The 17,916-nt window shown below is 38.5% G+C and overlaps 1 protein-coding gene across 17 annotated transcripts in view; it reads right to left on the bottom strand.

Annotated features, from left to right (window-relative positions):
• Positions 1-17,892, bottom strand: part of PBRM1 (polybromo 1) — a 69,457-nt gene extending 51,565 nt beyond the window's left edge. For 3 of the 17 annotated variants that reach the window (XM_052777408.1, XM_052777418.1, XM_052777421.1), the window contains exons 1-12: positions 17,762-17,871; positions 14,987-15,118; positions 13,758-13,913; positions 12,927-13,024; positions 12,199-12,346; positions 9,720-9,863; positions 8,900-9,016; positions 8,255-8,323; positions 7,400-7,498; positions 6,196-6,281; positions 3,487-3,585; positions 1,920-2,011 (exon numbers count right to left, since the gene is read on the bottom strand). In XM_052777408.1, coding sequence (XP_052633368.1) covers positions 1,920-2,011; positions 3,487-3,585; positions 6,196-6,281; positions 7,400-7,498; positions 8,255-8,323; positions 8,900-9,016; positions 9,720-9,863; positions 12,199-12,346; positions 12,927-13,024; positions 13,758-13,913; positions 14,987-15,034 — 1,156 coding nt within the window. In that variant the 5' untranslated portion in view covers positions 15,035-15,118; positions 17,762-17,871. Of the gene's footprint in view, positions 1-1,919; positions 2,012-3,486; positions 3,586-6,195; positions 6,282-7,399; positions 7,499-8,254; positions 8,324-8,899; positions 9,017-9,719; positions 9,864-12,198; positions 12,347-12,926; positions 13,025-13,757; positions 13,914-14,986; positions 15,119-17,761 lie in introns of those variants that run through there. The other 14 variants (XM_052777410.1, XM_052777419.1, XM_052777422.1 and 11 more) reach the window with 9 other exon arrangements.
• Positions 17,893-17,916: the final 24 nt, after the last annotated feature.

Genomic DNA, 17,916 nt, shown 5'->3' with positions numbered 1-17,916 from the left:
TGGTCCCAAAGCACATAGACAAAAACGAATGCTCTAAATCCGACTGAAGATAGATGCTTGTAAAACCAAAAGCAGCATCCAGTCTCAAAACATTTCTAAATTAAATAATTAAAATAGCTTTATTACAAAATGAAATACTTATTTGTAAGTAATAAACAATGACCATCTACACCTGCCTTTACAGATTTATAATGAGGAGCAAGGGAGCTGCAGAAGCTGCTCATGTCCAAGTACATTTGAGCTGGAAATCTTCTACAAGCTCCATCACACCATGACACCCTCTGAAACTAAGGATAAACTCCAAGTTGGAAACAGGTATTTTTCATTGCTTAGGCAACTGCTGCAATCAAAGAAGCTCATAAAGATTTAGTTCTCTGTATCGAGAAGGAGAAAATTCTCTTAACGTTCAGTCATGCAGCCTAGTTCTCACTTATTTTAACGAGTGTTAGAGGAAGGAAAAAATATGAGATACCAGAGCAACTAATAAAAAGACCACTTGGTTTAAATAAAAATCCTTTTCATGTGGAGACTGAAAGCATAGGGATGTCCAAGTAGTACGTTGGAGGGACAGAAAATCTTACAGGTGACAGATGTCTGACAAAAAAATTGACATTGCCTCTTAGGTAAATGTAATAAAGATGGAGCTTCAACAGCAGCAAGGCAAAAATCTCAGATGCTTATGAAAGGCTCCATGAAAATGACAGTAATGTCTACAGCAAAGGTGGCACCTGAAAGCAGTTAAATCACTTCAAGAATTTAAATCACAAAAATGTAAAAAGCTATGCATTTTTACAGAATTACAATTTGCAAAAATAGCAGCTAACAATCACACTGAACCAAGCTAATAAATACTCCTCACGCCTCCCAGAAAGCAGCTGCTCTGAAGCAGTAACTGAACTCTGGGCTAACCAGGAATAAAAAAGCTTTTGCTTGCAGCAAGATCTAAAATGATCCAAAAAATTCTACAGCATATCCATCCACTACGAAACAGTGGTGAGTACAATTCAATTACCAGGTGTGAAATAAATGCCCCAAAAATATATATTGAAGTGATGCATCATTTCACATCAATGCAGAAATAACGTAAACAAAAAATAAAACAATGGTATACGTACAAAAACATTTTGGAAACCTGCTCTGAGATGAATGCAAGGAATTTACTGAGACAGTAACTATCAAGACAAGCTAACTTAAAAGACAACCACCTATAACAATTTATGACCAATACTGAAATATCTGTTATAATGCATATATTACACCATATATGCTTATAGTATAATGCTAAAGAATGCTTAGTATGAAACTAAGGATGCTGTATGAAGGCATGCCTTTTTATGTGCTTTTGTTTTAACATAAAACTTCATGCAAGACTTCACGACTGCTAGGCTAGACCAGGTATTTCTGAATTAAGTTCTAACATTTATTTATCCTTATACCTCATACAGATTATCTTCACCTTAAAAAAATAAAACCTGACAGGTACTTAGAAAACCCAATGGCACAAGAGAGAACAAGCCAGTGTGAACAAGATTTCTCTCAAACAATTGCAGCGCTATAAATCTCTTTCACTGCAAGGAGCACCCAGTGTCTTCTCCAGTGTCTCCTCCTCTGTTTCATATCGGAAAGAATAAAAACAAGCAACAGTTTCCTAAAGCTTGCATAAGTATACTTGGAAACACACACACTAAATTCAAAACATGCAAACAAGTTTGGCCTACCCTATCTTACCAGCTGTACATTTATAAATTCGTACTTAAGAGGAAACAGGGACTGGATTTAACAGAATTACAGGGTGAGTTTGGAAACACTGCAAAATATTTTTGAAACAAAGATATCTGAATGTATTGGGAGCTCTACAGTTTTGCTTATTCCAAACATTTTAACTAAAGAAAATAGAGAAACTGCATTTCAGTTCCTACCAGCCAAAGCTGCATCCTCATCACTTTCTGATCCATATTGCAATGCCATGGTTATTGCTGATAAACGATCCCCTTGGGCTGATCTTTTGTTACTATAAAAGAGAAAAAGTTAAAAAAATGTGCAAAATTAAAAAAAGAAAAAAGGTTATCATGTTAACCATTAACAGTCACTCAGAGTGTGTAAGTAAACAAGTGAAGCTCATGACGGTTGCCTACATTATCAGAATACGGACACAACTATGCAAGAAAAGACTGGAGCCCTTAACAAGAGAAACTGTTAATGACCCATGAGTCTGCCTCTATTTTAAGAGGCAGTCCATCAGACTGAAAAACTGGACACAATCAGAAAGCTAGAGCTCAAGCTAGCTATCTTCTGTCTTATTTTGAATACTTGAATATTTGAATTATTGGGGGAGAAGGGGGATGATAACAAGTCCCTCCCAATTAATAACTTTGTTATTTGATCCTGTTTTATAGGGATTTGTCTACATGAAGGAATTCAGCACACTGTAAGCGGTATATCCTATCTCCTCCCATTCCCCCATCCCCACCTTAGGCATTTTCAGCACACAGAGTGCCTGTATGTGAAGCAGCTTCCTCTGCTTTCTAGGTGGAGTAAGTCAGCATCCACGCTGGCTATGGTCTCATACAGACTTCTTCAGTATCCCTCTCTTCCTCCCTTTTGTCCCAAACCTGGGCCACAGCATTTCATACCCACACTGTAGGCTATGCCTGACAATCTCTGCTTTTTTACTATGTCAGCTCTTTAGGCACCTTCAGCAATGGGCTCAGCCTTGCCCTGTGGGAGCAAAGTGAAGACTGGGAAAAAGCAGATGGGTTGCTTAAAATGACACCAACTCTGTACAAATGCTGAATCCCTTAAACACCCTTGCAGCTGCTGTGTAAAACCATGGTTTCAGAGTATACGCACAGGGAATTAACCAGGAGTAGTACTGTTTCAAGACAGTAACCCAGAGACTGTAGACACGAGGCCTCTGCTAGGTACCAAAATTCTCAACTGTTGACTGAAAGAACAAACCAGAAAGCCTCCAGTAACCCCGTCTACTCAGCAAGTTTGCCATAAATGCATCTCAAATGCAATAATTTCTTTTTACAGGCTTCATTGTTTTCCACCATCCATCTCTTAATTATTTAGTCCTACTTATTCTTTTTAGTCTCCAAATATAATTCTTCTAGGTTTACAACACATTCCATGGTTTTTTTCACCTGCTTTATTTTGTAATGAAGCTTAACATATTGTTCTTCAGAACATTTCTAAGGAAATAATCGCATACAGAGTATTTCACAACAGGTGTTTTGCAATGTTAAATATAAAATCAAACATGGAAGAGTAATTACAGCAAAGTAACATTAAATAATACTTAATAGATATTTGACTGAAATATATTTGAATCTAAAAAGTATTTGAGTCAATATTGAAGAGCGCTCTCAAATAAAACAAACAAACAAAAAACCCCCAAAACCACCCAAACAAAAAAACCCCAAAGTTTTATTAATTCCATATGATGATGACCCAGCTTTTCCTCCGAGTCCACAATTTACTTACCGATAATATTTGTTAGAAGAATTTCTCTCATCACCAACACTGCCTTTACCCTGTGAGGAAGGACCTGTCAGCTTGGAAGCAGTCAAATTTGATGGAGTCCTTAAGGCAGAAGAGACAAGCCAAGGAAAGGGGAAAAAAAGAGGCCCACCTTAGACCCAAGAAAAGCCACAGCAAGGATAAAGCTTTTTACAGAATTACTTTGATAGATCAGCCAAAAGGTTCAGGGACAGATATAAAATGTTTTAAAGCTAAAAGTAAAGTAATACTAAGATACTTTTAGTGCCCCAGCATTAATATCGATTTTGTTTATAAAGTCAGAGGAAGGTAACATTTAGATTGAGGATTAATAGCTATACACAAAGCTCAGCCTACAATAGCAGTGAAAGCAGCCAACAAAATGTTCCTTAGCATCCAGGTAAAGCTAATCATACAGATCCAATCATGTTTTATCAATACTTAACAAAATCACTGTCAAGCTGCTTGACAGTACATATTGTCAAGCAACTTTATTTTGCAACTTTATTTAAGGGAGGACAGTTAAATGCACCAACAAAGAGCAATTTAGTATGACAAAGGATACAATGAACTCTGCAATAGAAAAGCATGATTTTTGACACAGAGGCAACATGTCTATAGAACTTAGGTTAGTAGCATTATGATGAATTTGAGTCTGATCCACCAATGACAAAGAAAACAGATGTAAATTCAGAAGAAAAATATAGTAAATTAACTTTAAATGAACTTATGGGGGTATTTTACCAAAATCAGCAATAGGTAAAGGAGACCCCCCCTTTGAGACAATTAAGCAGTTAGGAATTTAAATAAAAAATAATGATTCAGTGATGTAGATTCAGCAGAAAGAATTAAAAAAAGCATAATGGTTTGATAAAAAACGCAACCAGTGAAATGCAGAACAGCAGGTGAAAGGTTTGGTTTTCATGATACTTTTCCCTCACCCCAATTTTTTTGCGTTCAGCCCAATATTATTGTAGCCTGCTTCAGGCATTATAATTTTTTTTTTTTTTTGCCAAGTTAGAGAAACAAAGAGGGGAGCTGTCAATTACTCTGACATTCAGATTACTTCAGGATTTGCAGGTCTATTGAGAACACAGTACATAAGGGAACATCTAGAATACAGTAGCTGAGAAGTGGAAATGGGCTGGCAGTGCAAGAGAGGATTCAACTAACAAATATCAGTGTGATTTATCTGTCATCCCTTCTTATGCAAACAGCTTTATTTTGAAGAAAAACAGTTAAGCCTCAAAATTAAACATGACACACACACATGACATCCTGAGCTTCATCAATGGCCAACACAGTGAGAAATATAAAATAAAATCAAAATTTAAATAGAAAACCTCTATGCCTGTAAGTAATTCTAGTTAATGCAAAGCAAACACATACATATATTCACTGTCTGTAGAATCAAGGTCTACACGTACTTTTAAGAAGGAAAATTATTAAAATATGTGTCAGGAATTACTCCCTAACAGTATTTCTGCTTTTATATTTTTATATGCTCCAACAATGATTCACCCAAACATGGGAAGCATGCTAACGTTGAACAAATGAACCAGAAAAAACACTATATAGGTTGAATGTCTCAAAGCATCAAATAGTAAAGATCAATCAGGCAACTTCCATTTCTTTCACATGTAATAATCCTAGGCAATACTTTTAATACTGACACCATCTACACATTTTTCAGACAACAAAAAAATTTAAACTGCCTTTCAGTAAAGTACAGGAGTGCTAGTGTTTTCAGTTGTACCATACAAACCTTTGCAGGAAATGACAGCAGTTATTTTCCAGCATCAAATACCAGTAAACAGCTCAAATACATAAAGAGAGTCCACTTTGTAAAGAGTTTGCTAACTCCTTGGATGACTTGCAAGACATTGCTTTATTTTTTTAGTTAAATGACACAGCCCATACTGGCAAATAATACCTAAACCTACTTATAAGTAACACTCAAAAGTAAAAAGTTTATATGAGGAGAAATCTAATTGCATTTCAGATAAGAAACATCTAAAATGACTGCATCACTTCTCTGTACACTATGGATTGTCACAGGAAGAAAATGCTATTTCCTAAATAAAATCATTCCATGAAACAAATAGACCTATCAACAGTGTTTTATACCTGCCTGTTCAAGACCAAATCTATGCTTCACTGATTAATAAGTCCAGATCTTCAGTGTCCTGTGCCTCTTTCCATAGCTAGAAATTGGTTTTCAAACAAGAGTTTATATAATGTGGACTTCCCTCTAAATATTTTTTGCCTGCAGTCTTGTTCCTATATTTCTGCCCCTACCTAATTAACTGTGAGCTCTTATGTTGCAGCTCCTAACAAGGTTCAAGAATATCCAGCATTTTTCGTAAAGCAAAGCACATCAAAGCACCTTGTTCTTCACTATTCCTTTTCTGTTATTAACTTATAAACACATGTGGTGGAAGGTGGCCATAGCTTAAGTTATAAAAGATCCACTGACACTGTTTTTCATAATCAAGTACATCACAGAAATATTTCACCACAGAAGTATTTCAATAAAAAGTTTCCCTCCAAAAACTGTTTTATTATTTATAACTTTTTAAACAATAAACTAACTTTTCAAGCAATTATTTCCCACTATATTCTCCACAGCAAAATTAAGGGAATGTCTATAGACATTTTTATATGAGATTGTAAAAAGAACTCTATTTGCAGTACCTGATTCGGAGACTTGACTTGGCCAACTCACTGTGTTCAATTTCAGCCTTTTTCATATTAAATATTTTTTTAATCGCATTTGCATCCTGTCAATTAAAAGAATTTTTTTGTTTAATGTTGAAAGTCAGGTTTACCCATCTATCTAAAAATCTAAAACAAAAATGGAGTGGTTTTTACATTTAGATATAAAACAATTTTGCATGAGAAATGAAGCATAGAACAAAGTCTGCCTGCAATACACCCACAGTGGCCTCTAAAAACTGAATAGAATAGCTGAGTAGCTTCGAGCTCATTTTTTGTCATATACTTTAAAAAAAATCTACAATTTGCAAATATACACGAATACCACTTCGAACTAAACAGGCAAATGAGTTTCTGTGCCTTTGCAATCAAAAAGATACTACCATTACCGAGCTTTATAATGCTCTCATTCTATACCCGTGGACTCAATATTCAGAGTAAGAGTTCACAAAATACAGATTAAAAACTTTGAGCGATGTTACAAGCGTCAGTAATGTCACTAGGAACTGAAACTACAATCCAAACAGAAGTGCCATTGGAAAAGTCCAAGAACTACTTAAATAACAGTGTTATACACATACAAGGTCTCTCACTACAAAGCCCTTAAAACCGAACACACAAATGGAAAAATTTACCCCTGAAATTCTCCTACTTCCAGAGTGTATGGAAACAGCGATGTGATAATTTGTACACAAAATGCTGGTGAACTAAGTATGAAAAAGACAGCAGGTGCAATGTGGTCACAAAAATATGGCTAAAAGGAAGAGGATCTTCAAAAACCATGCAAAAAATGCATGACTCTAGTTTTGAAGCTTATGATGAAACAGTTCCTGCAATCTGGGAAGAAGTTAACAGCTGAGTACTACCACTATCACTTGAACATGTAGTTTCAGCCATTTCAACTTCAATCACAAGTACAGGAATCCTCCATTCCTCCAAAGAAGCCACATAACTCATATCCCGAGATAAAATTTAATTGGAAAAAATCATACACCTCAAGAAAAAAAAAGCGACACCCCAATTATACTAAAAGCAATATAAACAAAGGAAAAGCCACTAATAGCTTTTTTTTAAAAAATGCAAACAGAGTCCTTATGCTAAAGATTTATTTAAGAATCAATTAGCACAGAAAGTAGTAAAGAAAATCTGAACTCAAATCAAACTATTAACAACTGAAACTAACCTTAAATACTTGTGATCCAGGCTCATTGTAGGTTTTGGCATTCTTTGCCAGAAGATCGATATCCTTTGCCATTGCATGAATGCTTTTATAAGTTCCATTCTATACAAAAAAAAATGTAACTGGTTAAAGCGGCAAACTTCAGACAGCATGAGCACTAAGTCAATAGTGAAAAGCAAAGGGAATTCGTATAGAATAAAGGGAACATTTATAGAAAAACAAGAACATATTTATAAAGAGGACAGATAAGCATCTGGAAAAAGTCATCAAAAAGAAAGTGCTAAGTCCTTACAGAGCTTACGAATGCTAAGTAAAAGATTGAAAAAATACTTAATAAATTAGATTATCTTAATTTTGAAAGGTTCTGACAAAATGTTATTTTACCTTTATTCGCTAGTTCAATTAGTCTGTGTGCTCACTATTACACAAAATGCTAGAATTACAGAACAGTATTTCAAATTACTGGAGAAGTAAGATGAAAAATGTATCAGTACAAAACATTTATTTATAGCACTACAACAAAAGTAGGTGATGATAATGCACGACCAAGCTTCAATACTTCAGTGTTTTACATTAGCAGTACTTGCCAAGGAACTACTTTAAACCATTAAACACCAAGAAATCCAAGATATTCAGGCTCAATGCCAGCACACTACAGTTTATGATGCTTGATCTTCAACACAGCTACTTCTGCAGCATTAACCCAGCATAGAACATTAAATCAGCATAGTGTTCAGATTTTCAAACAGCAGGGGAAAAACACATTGCCTTTCCTACCATCATAAAATTTGGCTTCTAACAATTTCAGAATGCTTACTGTTAAACAAGTCTATACTCTGACACATTGACGTACTGTACCTGTATCCTTTGGGCAATAGTTTTAAGATCTATGGGCTCCTTTATTATTGCATAATAATCTGGATATTGCTGGAAAACAAAAATAATTTATATATTACTATAAACAGTCACAAAGCTACTGTTCTAATAGCTCACAGAATGAGCTATTAGATGAACTGCAGATAAAAACAGTGTAAGCTTCATCAACATAGCACTAGGCTTCAGTTTGGGCAAGCCAGATCATAAGGCAGATACAAGGAATTAGAATTCATCAATAAACTGACATAAAGGAACAGTTCTGCCTGAAAGCCAAATATGTGGTGATGGTCTTCAGAGTATTTATTTTGCTGGTTAAACTTGTTACACCACACCCCGAAACAGAACAGTGAAATCAGACATACTTACAAAGATTAAAAACTCTGCATCAAAAAACCCCAATTACCGAAACTGGCAGAACAGGGCAAGCCCCAATCTACAATGAAGGGCTGGGATCGAGTGGGTCAGAGCAAAGAAGGGAGGGAAGCTCTAAAAACAGCTGGAGTTTGCCACTGATGAGACAGTAACAAATAACTGCACCCTGAGTGTGCCCATCATAGCGTATAACATCAGTTACATAAATGTCCAGGTTTCCAACTTGGAACACAACCAATATTACAAAATACCCACCACTTTAGAAGGAAGTTTCTGAAACAGTTCACTTATGAGGCGTCCTGATGGGTTTGTGGCAACAGCTACAGCTTCAAGAAGCTGTTCAAGAATTTCCTTCAGGTAACCTGGAGATGACTAATATAAGAAATCAAATCAGAAGAAGTTTTAATAGCAGCCATAGTGGAGTGCTTCAGGTTGCACTGAAATATATTAATTTACTTTTCAAAGACAGAAAAAATCAGCTATAAAACACAGACGCAACTTTTGAAAACAACATTGTTCATGCATTTAGGTAAAGCACATGAGAAAAAAATCAATTTCACATTTACACTGCAGCCTGTCAGACATACATTACATATTGTTAGAATAGACTTGGTTGTCAACATTAATGAAAATATGCATCCCAACATTACAAAAACTAGACAAGCCCAAACTTCCTATCATCCTATCTGGCTTATAAAACACTCCAGGAACAGCTGCACTAACTGAATGGGACACATGCTGGAAAACGATGTCATTAGACATGAAGCTTGCTTGCATCAAACCTCAATGTTGGCATATCAGGCACACATCATATTAGTTTCAACAAAACCAAAACCACGTTTTATCCGTATCAGAAAACCTCATAATGTTTTTTTGCTAGGCAAAAGTGAAACACACATACAATGCTGTGAAATTATTAACTAATAAACTTGTATAAGAAATACCTTTTGGGGCATAATTTAACTATGAAAAGACTTAATGCTTTTTCACATATGGAGGCCAATCTCCCTCTCAGAGTCAGGTGCCATACACAGCCATGGCCTCTTCCAACTACAGCTGTCATGCCCACACTTACTAATTCAGAATTTGCGCCTTGATTGTCGTGTCCTTCCTCATCTTCGTCTTCCTCCTCAGCATCACCTTTTTGAACAAATTCATTTTTTGTGCGCAAATACAACTCCCATAATTTGCAGGCAGCTTTATATTCAGGAGAATCAGGCTGCAAAAACAAATCAAACATTCTACTCAAAATTCAGATCATTCTTATCTGAAGGAAACTGATAAATTATTAGTTAAAAGGTACTAAATGCATTAAATAAACAACGGAAAACCTGGGAAATTCCTGCTTCAGTCCTTCTTCAACAGAGATGTTAAGAATCGCAATAAGCACTAGAAAATATAACCTCTATCACTCCAAGGCATTTAAGTTTTTCAGAAAACTTAGCAATAAAATTACTTGGGTTCAGTCTTGTACAAGCCTATTAGACGAATCTGGAGAAATCATTAGGTTTTGCTGAAGCATAACACTTGATATTTAAAATAGACTAAATATCAGTATGCCAGAAATGTGATTTTAGCCAGTACTGCTGCGATTGTGTAGCACTTGAAAATTAATTTCTACGGAATAAGGATGCCAACAAATGTGCCAATATCTCTGAAAGCACTGCAATGATTTACACTCAGCATTAACCGTGAAATTCCAAAGAACCTGACAAGATGCTACCACCTGAGTACACATCTAAGTATATTTTTTGGAAGAGCTAGAAGAATTGAGTCAGCAAATTAAGTTTTGTAAATACAGAGTTGGCAGGGGCAGACAAGCATGTGCCTATTAACATTACTACTTAAGAACACTACCCAGAAAAAAGACGGCTTTTCCACTCTTATGTATTTTTCTTTCCCTTTCCTCTGTCACTTAACCTCTATTTCAGGTATTCCTGCAGATATGTCACCTTATTACTGCTGATTATGCTCTTCTTACTTCACTTTCTCAACCTCTGACAGCTTGGAATACAAATGAGAAACCAACATGAGAACTATTCTTAAGCTTACCTTATTAGGCTTAAATATTCTCAAGACGTTAGACCAGGTTATGAGGAACAGATTTGAAGGGTATTCTGCTCTACTAGTCTCCTTCCTTCTATATTAATGAAAGATGCTCAAAAGTCTAAGACTTGAACTGAAATACTAAAAACCCAAAGGTTTGCATTCGAATATAGCATTGCCAATAAAACACCTGCTGCAATAAAGACCTTGACAATGAATCAGCTGTGCCTGTTTTATATGCGTCATTGGAACTGCGTGGGTAAGGTAAAAGACGAAAAAAGAAGAGGCTACGTTTGTGTGTCATATCTCCAGCTCACAACTCCAAAATTTCTCTGGAAACGTCAACATTCCTTCATCCTAGAATAATGACTACCTGTTTCTATTCTACATGCAAGATTTTTATGATACAGGCATAATTCTGAGTCTGCTATTCTGTAGGCAAAGGCAGCACACATTCTGTAAAATTCTAATCAATCTCTCCTGCCATCAAGGACTTCTCCCTCAGGAGAAACCATGAAAAAGCCAACATTCATGGGCGAGTGCCTTGCAAAGCTTCGGGAATACACAATGAATTTGGAAACCTTTGTACTTTTTCTACTGTAACCAGAATGTGCAAATGCATTAATCCATAAATCTGACTGTTTTTCAAAAAGCTACACACACACACAAACATAAACAAAATAAACACTGCTTTTCTGAATGTCACCTCGTTAGGCTGGTTGGGTTATTCAAAAAGCAGTCATTTGGATCATCTCCAAAGTCAAAGACATATGAAAGGTAATATTAGCAGTTTTAGATTTGCTGTATCATCTCAGTCACTAAATACAATTTCACTGTTTTACGTATTTAACATAGCCTTCCATTAAACAAGATTAATCCAATTTTTTTTTCCCCACTTCCTTACAGCAACTGCAATAAAAACCATTAACATCCAAAATAAAACATACACCCAGTTTGAGGGAATGGACATGGGGATTGCACCCTTGATGAAATATATCATCATGTACACTCACAATCTATCAACACTGACCACGATAATCAATGTGCCTTTTTTTCATATTATTAAGTGGCCAGTGAAAGAGAAAGATTCAACGCTCCTACTGTATGCTTGCTTATTTATAAACTCTTCCTTTTGAGAAAAAAAAAAAAATCTTTTTTCCATTCCAAAAGGTTAGACAGAGTGTGTTGTGAAATGGGAAAGCTTTGATAGAAGAGTATTCTTCTCAGTTTACATCTCTATTTTTGCTTCCTCTCTCTTTTGGAAAACTACATGAAGATTCTCCCCACATTATTCTATAGTTTTCCATAAAAAGATTCCTATGGTAGGACATCTTACAAAGATACGGTCAACCGTACGGGAATATATATGCAAATAACTGCACCGTATGCTTTCTCTTACCAACAACAAAGGCTAAATTGAAAAGGTTTTTTGCCAAACCAAGGAAGAATTTGAACATGTCTCTACCACTTTTACAATGAATTTGAGCCTTTATATGTATTTTCCTCACCTTATAGTAAGCCTTCGCATTGTTAAAGAGAAGCTGAAAATCAGCAGTCAGCACATTCACATCATCATATTCCTCCATCTTTAGCTTTTGTTGGATTTTCATTAGATCGATTGGCTGAGAAACCACTTCATAATAATCTGGCTGATTTCTGTTGCAATCACAAAAACAGGCATTATATTCCAAGCGGTAAAACCAAAACCACAGCACTAAAGTTTGTATGTGTCTATGACTAAATAAAACAAAGAAAAGTTCCAGTAAGTTTTTGTTACAGCTAAAAGACCTGGACAGTGGTCTATTAGTAGGCTTACTTTATTACATGTTCTGTTATCATCCTCAATTTTCTGAGTTTGAGATAAAATTCAGTCTCTTACTTTATCTACTGCATTTGCAAGGGTCACTTCCATTAATCTTCCCAAGATATGCCCTTAGCATTACATTCCACCACTTATGTGGAATATTTTATAGTCAAAGGCATAAATGTTTTAGGCAGGTGTCACAAGAAACATTTTAAATTAATTCATTGTATCCTTTTTTGACTGAAAAAGGGCACCAGTGTTAGCATGTCCCATTGAATAATTACATCAAATACTCGGATCAAACACTGGTGGGAAACTATGACAAATTTAGCTTAAATTTATCACAGCTATTAATGCTGAAGTATTCCTCAATATCCACTTACTCCCTGATTAAATCTCACATTCAAGGCTTAACCAGAACCATGGTCTTACCTTCGCTTCGGTGCCCTAATGAAAAGCTCACAAAGGAGCCTGCCTTGTTCATCTTTGTAATCTCTGATGGTGTTGTAAAGTTCATGGCATACAGCAATCTAAAATGTAAGAACAACAAAGTAACGAAAAAGGAGAAAATTTTAAGGGGGTAACAAATCAAAGCCTGCTTACAATGGGAAAGACAAGCTGCCAATCCACAGCGTGCTCTAAAGCAGAAGTGTGAAGAAATCAGCGCATCTCCTACATTAGTACGATACCTGACAAGTATGCCAGGTACTGCAGAATTTTAGTTTATTTTTTTGAACACAGGGAGCTTTCTTTCAATGCTAATTCTAAGTAAGACACCCAAAATGTAAATTAATTCAGTACAATTCTCTCCGAGTTATAGACATCTAAAACAACAACAGGGGTTCTTCTGCCCTGCAATTAATTAAAATTAGACTACTAAATCAAAGGCATAACAGAGACATTGTACACTTCAGCAATCGCTGCCTGTGCTGTTCCCCACTTATCTCTCTCTGCATTTGCTATTCAGACACAGCTCTCAACTTCTGCATGTTATGATTTCAGCTCCTTCTCCAACACCCTTCCATCTGCTAAAATCATCAGCAAGAAAAGAAAAGCAGCAAAAGGAAAATGGGAAAGAAAAAGATGAAATTGGGGAGACAAGAACAAGCCAAAGCTGAACAAGATCCTAAACAAAGGCAACAACAGATTCAGGGCCAGTGTGTATGTGCTACATATGATCATCCATTTTAAAATCCAGCATTTCCCAGGCAGGGATACAGTATCCCCCCTCAAAAAAGTTGTGCATAATAAGAAGGTACTAACAGGATCTACAGTTGGGAGATTGGAAAGTCTCCTCCTCTTTCTGCTTGGGCCTGGTATATTCGTGGAGTGGTGGCCGTCATCAAAGTCTCCTCCGCTGACGCTGCTGGAAGGCGAGGTAGCTCTTCGCCTCTTGGAACCCATGGAATCCAACTTCTTCTATAATGAATAGAGACGTTCTTAAACTCATGGCATTGCATCCAAACTCTCTGGTGAGAGCTAACTATAAAGTTAGCAATGCTTAGGATGAGTTACATATGTTTGTTATATACTAGAGTTCAGTTAAGCCATATATCTAAATACCAGCTTTTTGAAAATTGGCAGGAGTAAAGAGAAATCAGAGTGGTCCTACAGTTTTAATGTCACCAATGACAGAAATGTCAGGAAGCCTAGGGCTCACCGTGATGAAGATTAATTTAGCAGCTCTTACTAGGATATGTTCTTAAAACTATCTACACTTTGATACCTCATCCCATGCATGATAACTAAGCGAGAACCGCTGCTTAAAAGGAAAAAGCTGTACAGAGACATGTGCTTAGTTCTGGTGTAAATGCATGTAATTCCATGTTAAATTAAAAAAAAAACAAAAAACCAACAACCAACAACCACACAAAAACCCCAAACAAACAAACAAACAAACTAAAAAACCACAGAGAAAACAAATTACAAATGAAAAATCAAACAGCTACTGAATACCTTGTCTTAGACTGAAGCCAAAAAAAGGTCTGGACCATCATGTGACCTACCACTCCCACTTTATGTGTAGGATGAACGGCTCAATCACGAAGAAGTAGAAAAAGCCACCTCCTTTATTGGCCATAGTTTTCCATTTACCAACACAGTGACAAATGAATAACCACCATCCAACAACTATGGTGATTTACGGAACAAGTTCTTGGCTCTTTCCCAACTTCCAGTGACAGCATCAGAAAAATATCTTTATTTGTAGCTGTCTCAAAGGCTGAAGACAGAATAGATCCATCTATCCCAGCCTATACCCGTTTTCCAACCAAATCAAGGAATTTCTCCTAGGAAGCACACAGTTGATTTACAAGGTATAGCAGCACAACATAACTGCATTCGAGCATTTATGTTAGAGACAGAATTAATTTCAAGCACACAAATGAGATGAATAAGAATAAGGCAGGAATAATTAACAGTTAGGATAAAGAAAAGCAAAAGCCTAAGGCAGAGGAATGGAGAGAATGGTGCACATACAATCAATAATTTACCAGATTTACCAGAGTACAACCAGCACCTCGAAAAGCCAGTCTCCTCATAGTGTCTGATGGCCAAGTAAAGATACTGGGAGAAGGTAACACTCTAAGAGTAGCTAACCAGCAATGGTGTTAGTACAGTCAAAACTGGAAGACAAGAAAACGGAAAGAGAGAGAGAAGAAAACTGAGAGTAGATAGATAATTAAAGAATAAAATCAAAGAATACATTGAATAATTACAGTGACAGAGAAAAAAAGCAAGAAACAGAAGGTAACTATTTTTAGCCTAGCAGAAACTCTACAAAGTAATTTTGTACACAGAACGCTAGACATTTCTGTCATTTTTACAGTAAAAACACATTTCTCTAATGTTTCTGAATACGTATTACAGATTTCTAGCCACTTGCTAGAGAATGATTCATGAAGAAGAGCAGGAGTAAACATAAGCAATATCTGACCTGAGAGTAAAAACCAGAAAGCAGTAAAACTTACAGAATCTGAAGTAGTACAGTGCTTATAACAATAAGAAAATAATTTTTAAGGTCAAGAAACATTTAATAGACTCTAGTGATGATGCACCTCCAGCAGTCTTCAGAGTGGATTTTTATCCTCCTAAGTAAGCAACATTACATATCCAGTCATACAGGTTCACTAAAGATATACCTGTTTCAATTCCTAAGCAGTTTCCACGTCTGATTTTTTTTCAGAAATTCCACGTGAAATGTACAGAACCATTTTATGGCAAAATGATTGCTTCTATTCAGTTCATGCAACTACTGTCTTCAATCAAACCCCAGAGAGACTGTTTTCCTCTTTGGTATTCTGGACATTTGCGTAACACGCACATACAGGGAAACTGTGCTTTATTAGCAGGCAATTCATCTCAGGAACGGTCAATCAGCCCGTCGCTTTTGGCACTGCCTCCAACTTCTATCCCAGAGCTACAGTATCGAATGGCTAACACTAGGCGTGTGCTGATGTGGAGGCTGCTAGAAAACACAAGTTCTTGGTTGTGAAAGAAAGGCAGGAGGGACTAATGGAATCAATAATTCTGATTCACCCAGGAATCCAAAAGTACACTCAGTCCAATCCCATCCTGAAATAAAGATCTGGGGACCCCCCAGCCAGCACCTGCCTGCAAACTGCATATAGGCTTCTCCATGTCCGTCATCTGAGGCATGTACGCTGCGGCTCTCAGCCATATGCAGACGCTGGCGTACACTTGTATAATCAAAACACCTGGCCATTCTGTACACAGCCTCCAAAACCATTTTTCTCCTCTAATAACCGAGGAAGGTGCAAAACACATATCAGTCTGAACAACATCATGAATACTCAGTGAGAGAACTGCTTACGTAAAACTCCTACTGAGCATCAGGCTCCAAATGCAAACTTCTCTCTAGATCTCCATGCTCATAAACACAGATAATCCTACTGTGCACAGAAATGCACTCTGTTTTACTTAAGAACATGTCTCCTAGACTTTCTTCTGCAATGTAACTGCTAACTCACAAGTCTCTCAACAGTCACACCAAGAATCTCCACCGCTACAAACAAGGCATCTCCTGTGCAACAGGAGCTTAAGTGTCTTCTTAATAATTGCTCAGACCGCCCATAAAAATGTCACATAACCATAGACATCTCTATAAGAAATGCTTTGGCCATTACTAATATACATGTATACTAATATATACACAACGGGTGGAAGACTGCCTCTCCTGAAAGCTGTATTAGACTGATCGCCACAAGTATTACCCAGTCTGACTTCATTAAATGAACAGTTTTTACATGCATTTGAATAACACGCCTAAAACAAGCCAATGAGGTTCTAGCGCACATTTCGTTTTCTGCCTCCAAGTACAAAAAAGCTAAAAGCCGATAGATACCACAGAAAGTATTCTATCGTTATCAGGATCTCCCACGTTTCAACAGAAATACTCGCTAAATCATGCCGAATTTAGCCAACGGAACATGGGAGGGAAACACAGCCAGAATTTTCCCCGATTACCGATCACACTGAAACCCGCTACAACATAGGAAAAGGGGGAGGGCAACAACCAGACGCTATAAAAGGAGAAAGTTGGTGAAGAAGTGAGAGGCACAGCACATAGATCCTCTTATCAACAGTGGGACAAGAAACAAAGAGGCAAAACACGTAATTCCCCCAAACCGTCCCGCAGGCGGGCCCCCGCCTGCACCCGGCTCGCACCCTGCTCAGTTTATGAGGTGTTATTGTTGGCAGCAGACGAAAGAGACAAAGAAAAACACCTTTTCGGGCACCGGGCCAGCCTGCGCCCTCACGGCCTGACAGGACGACGTCCCCTCCCCGACCCGCGCTGCCACCCACCCACCCACCCACCCACCCACACCGGGCAGGACCCGCTCCCGCCCCTCGGGCCTCGCTCCGGAGGCCCCGGCCTCCGCTGTCACCGCTGCCAGCTCGGCCCGCTGACGGGACGGGACGGGACGGCGCAGCGGGGAGGACACCGCGGGGAGGAACCGAGGGAGACACCGCGGCCGGGACGCCGCTGAGGGACGGCGACGCTGAGGGGGCCGCGCCCGGGGCCGGGGGTCGGGGTCGCCGCGGGAGGCGGGGACGGGGGAAGGTGACGGGAGAGGGCGGAGGAGCTGGGCGCCCGCGGGCCCGGCACGGGGCCCGCCGTGGCGGAGCTGCTGCGCGGCCGGGCGGCGCTGCCTCCCCGCGGCGGCCACACAAAGGGAGGCAGCGGCCTCCTGGCTTCGGCCCGCCGCCCCGCCTGCGCGACTCCGGCGCCGCGCCGCTCCGCTCACCCAGCCGGCTGCGCTCCGCCTCCGACAGCCGCGGCCGCACTCGCCCTCCGCCGCCCGCCCCGCCACCGCTGCTGCCGCTGCCCCTCGGTGCCGCCGCCGCCGCCGCCTCTCCGTACCGCCGAGCCCGCCGCTGCCGCAAAGCCCGCCCGGCCGCC

Source organism: Harpia harpyja, chromosome Z (genome assembly GCF_026419915.1).
Source record: "Harpia harpyja isolate bHarHar1 chromosome Z, bHarHar1 primary haplotype, whole genome shotgun sequence".
In the NCBI taxonomy this organism is placed as follows: domain Eukaryota; kingdom Metazoa; phylum Chordata; class Aves; order Accipitriformes; family Accipitridae; genus Harpia; species Harpia harpyja.
This window is presented reverse-complemented; position numbering and strand designations above follow the sequence as displayed.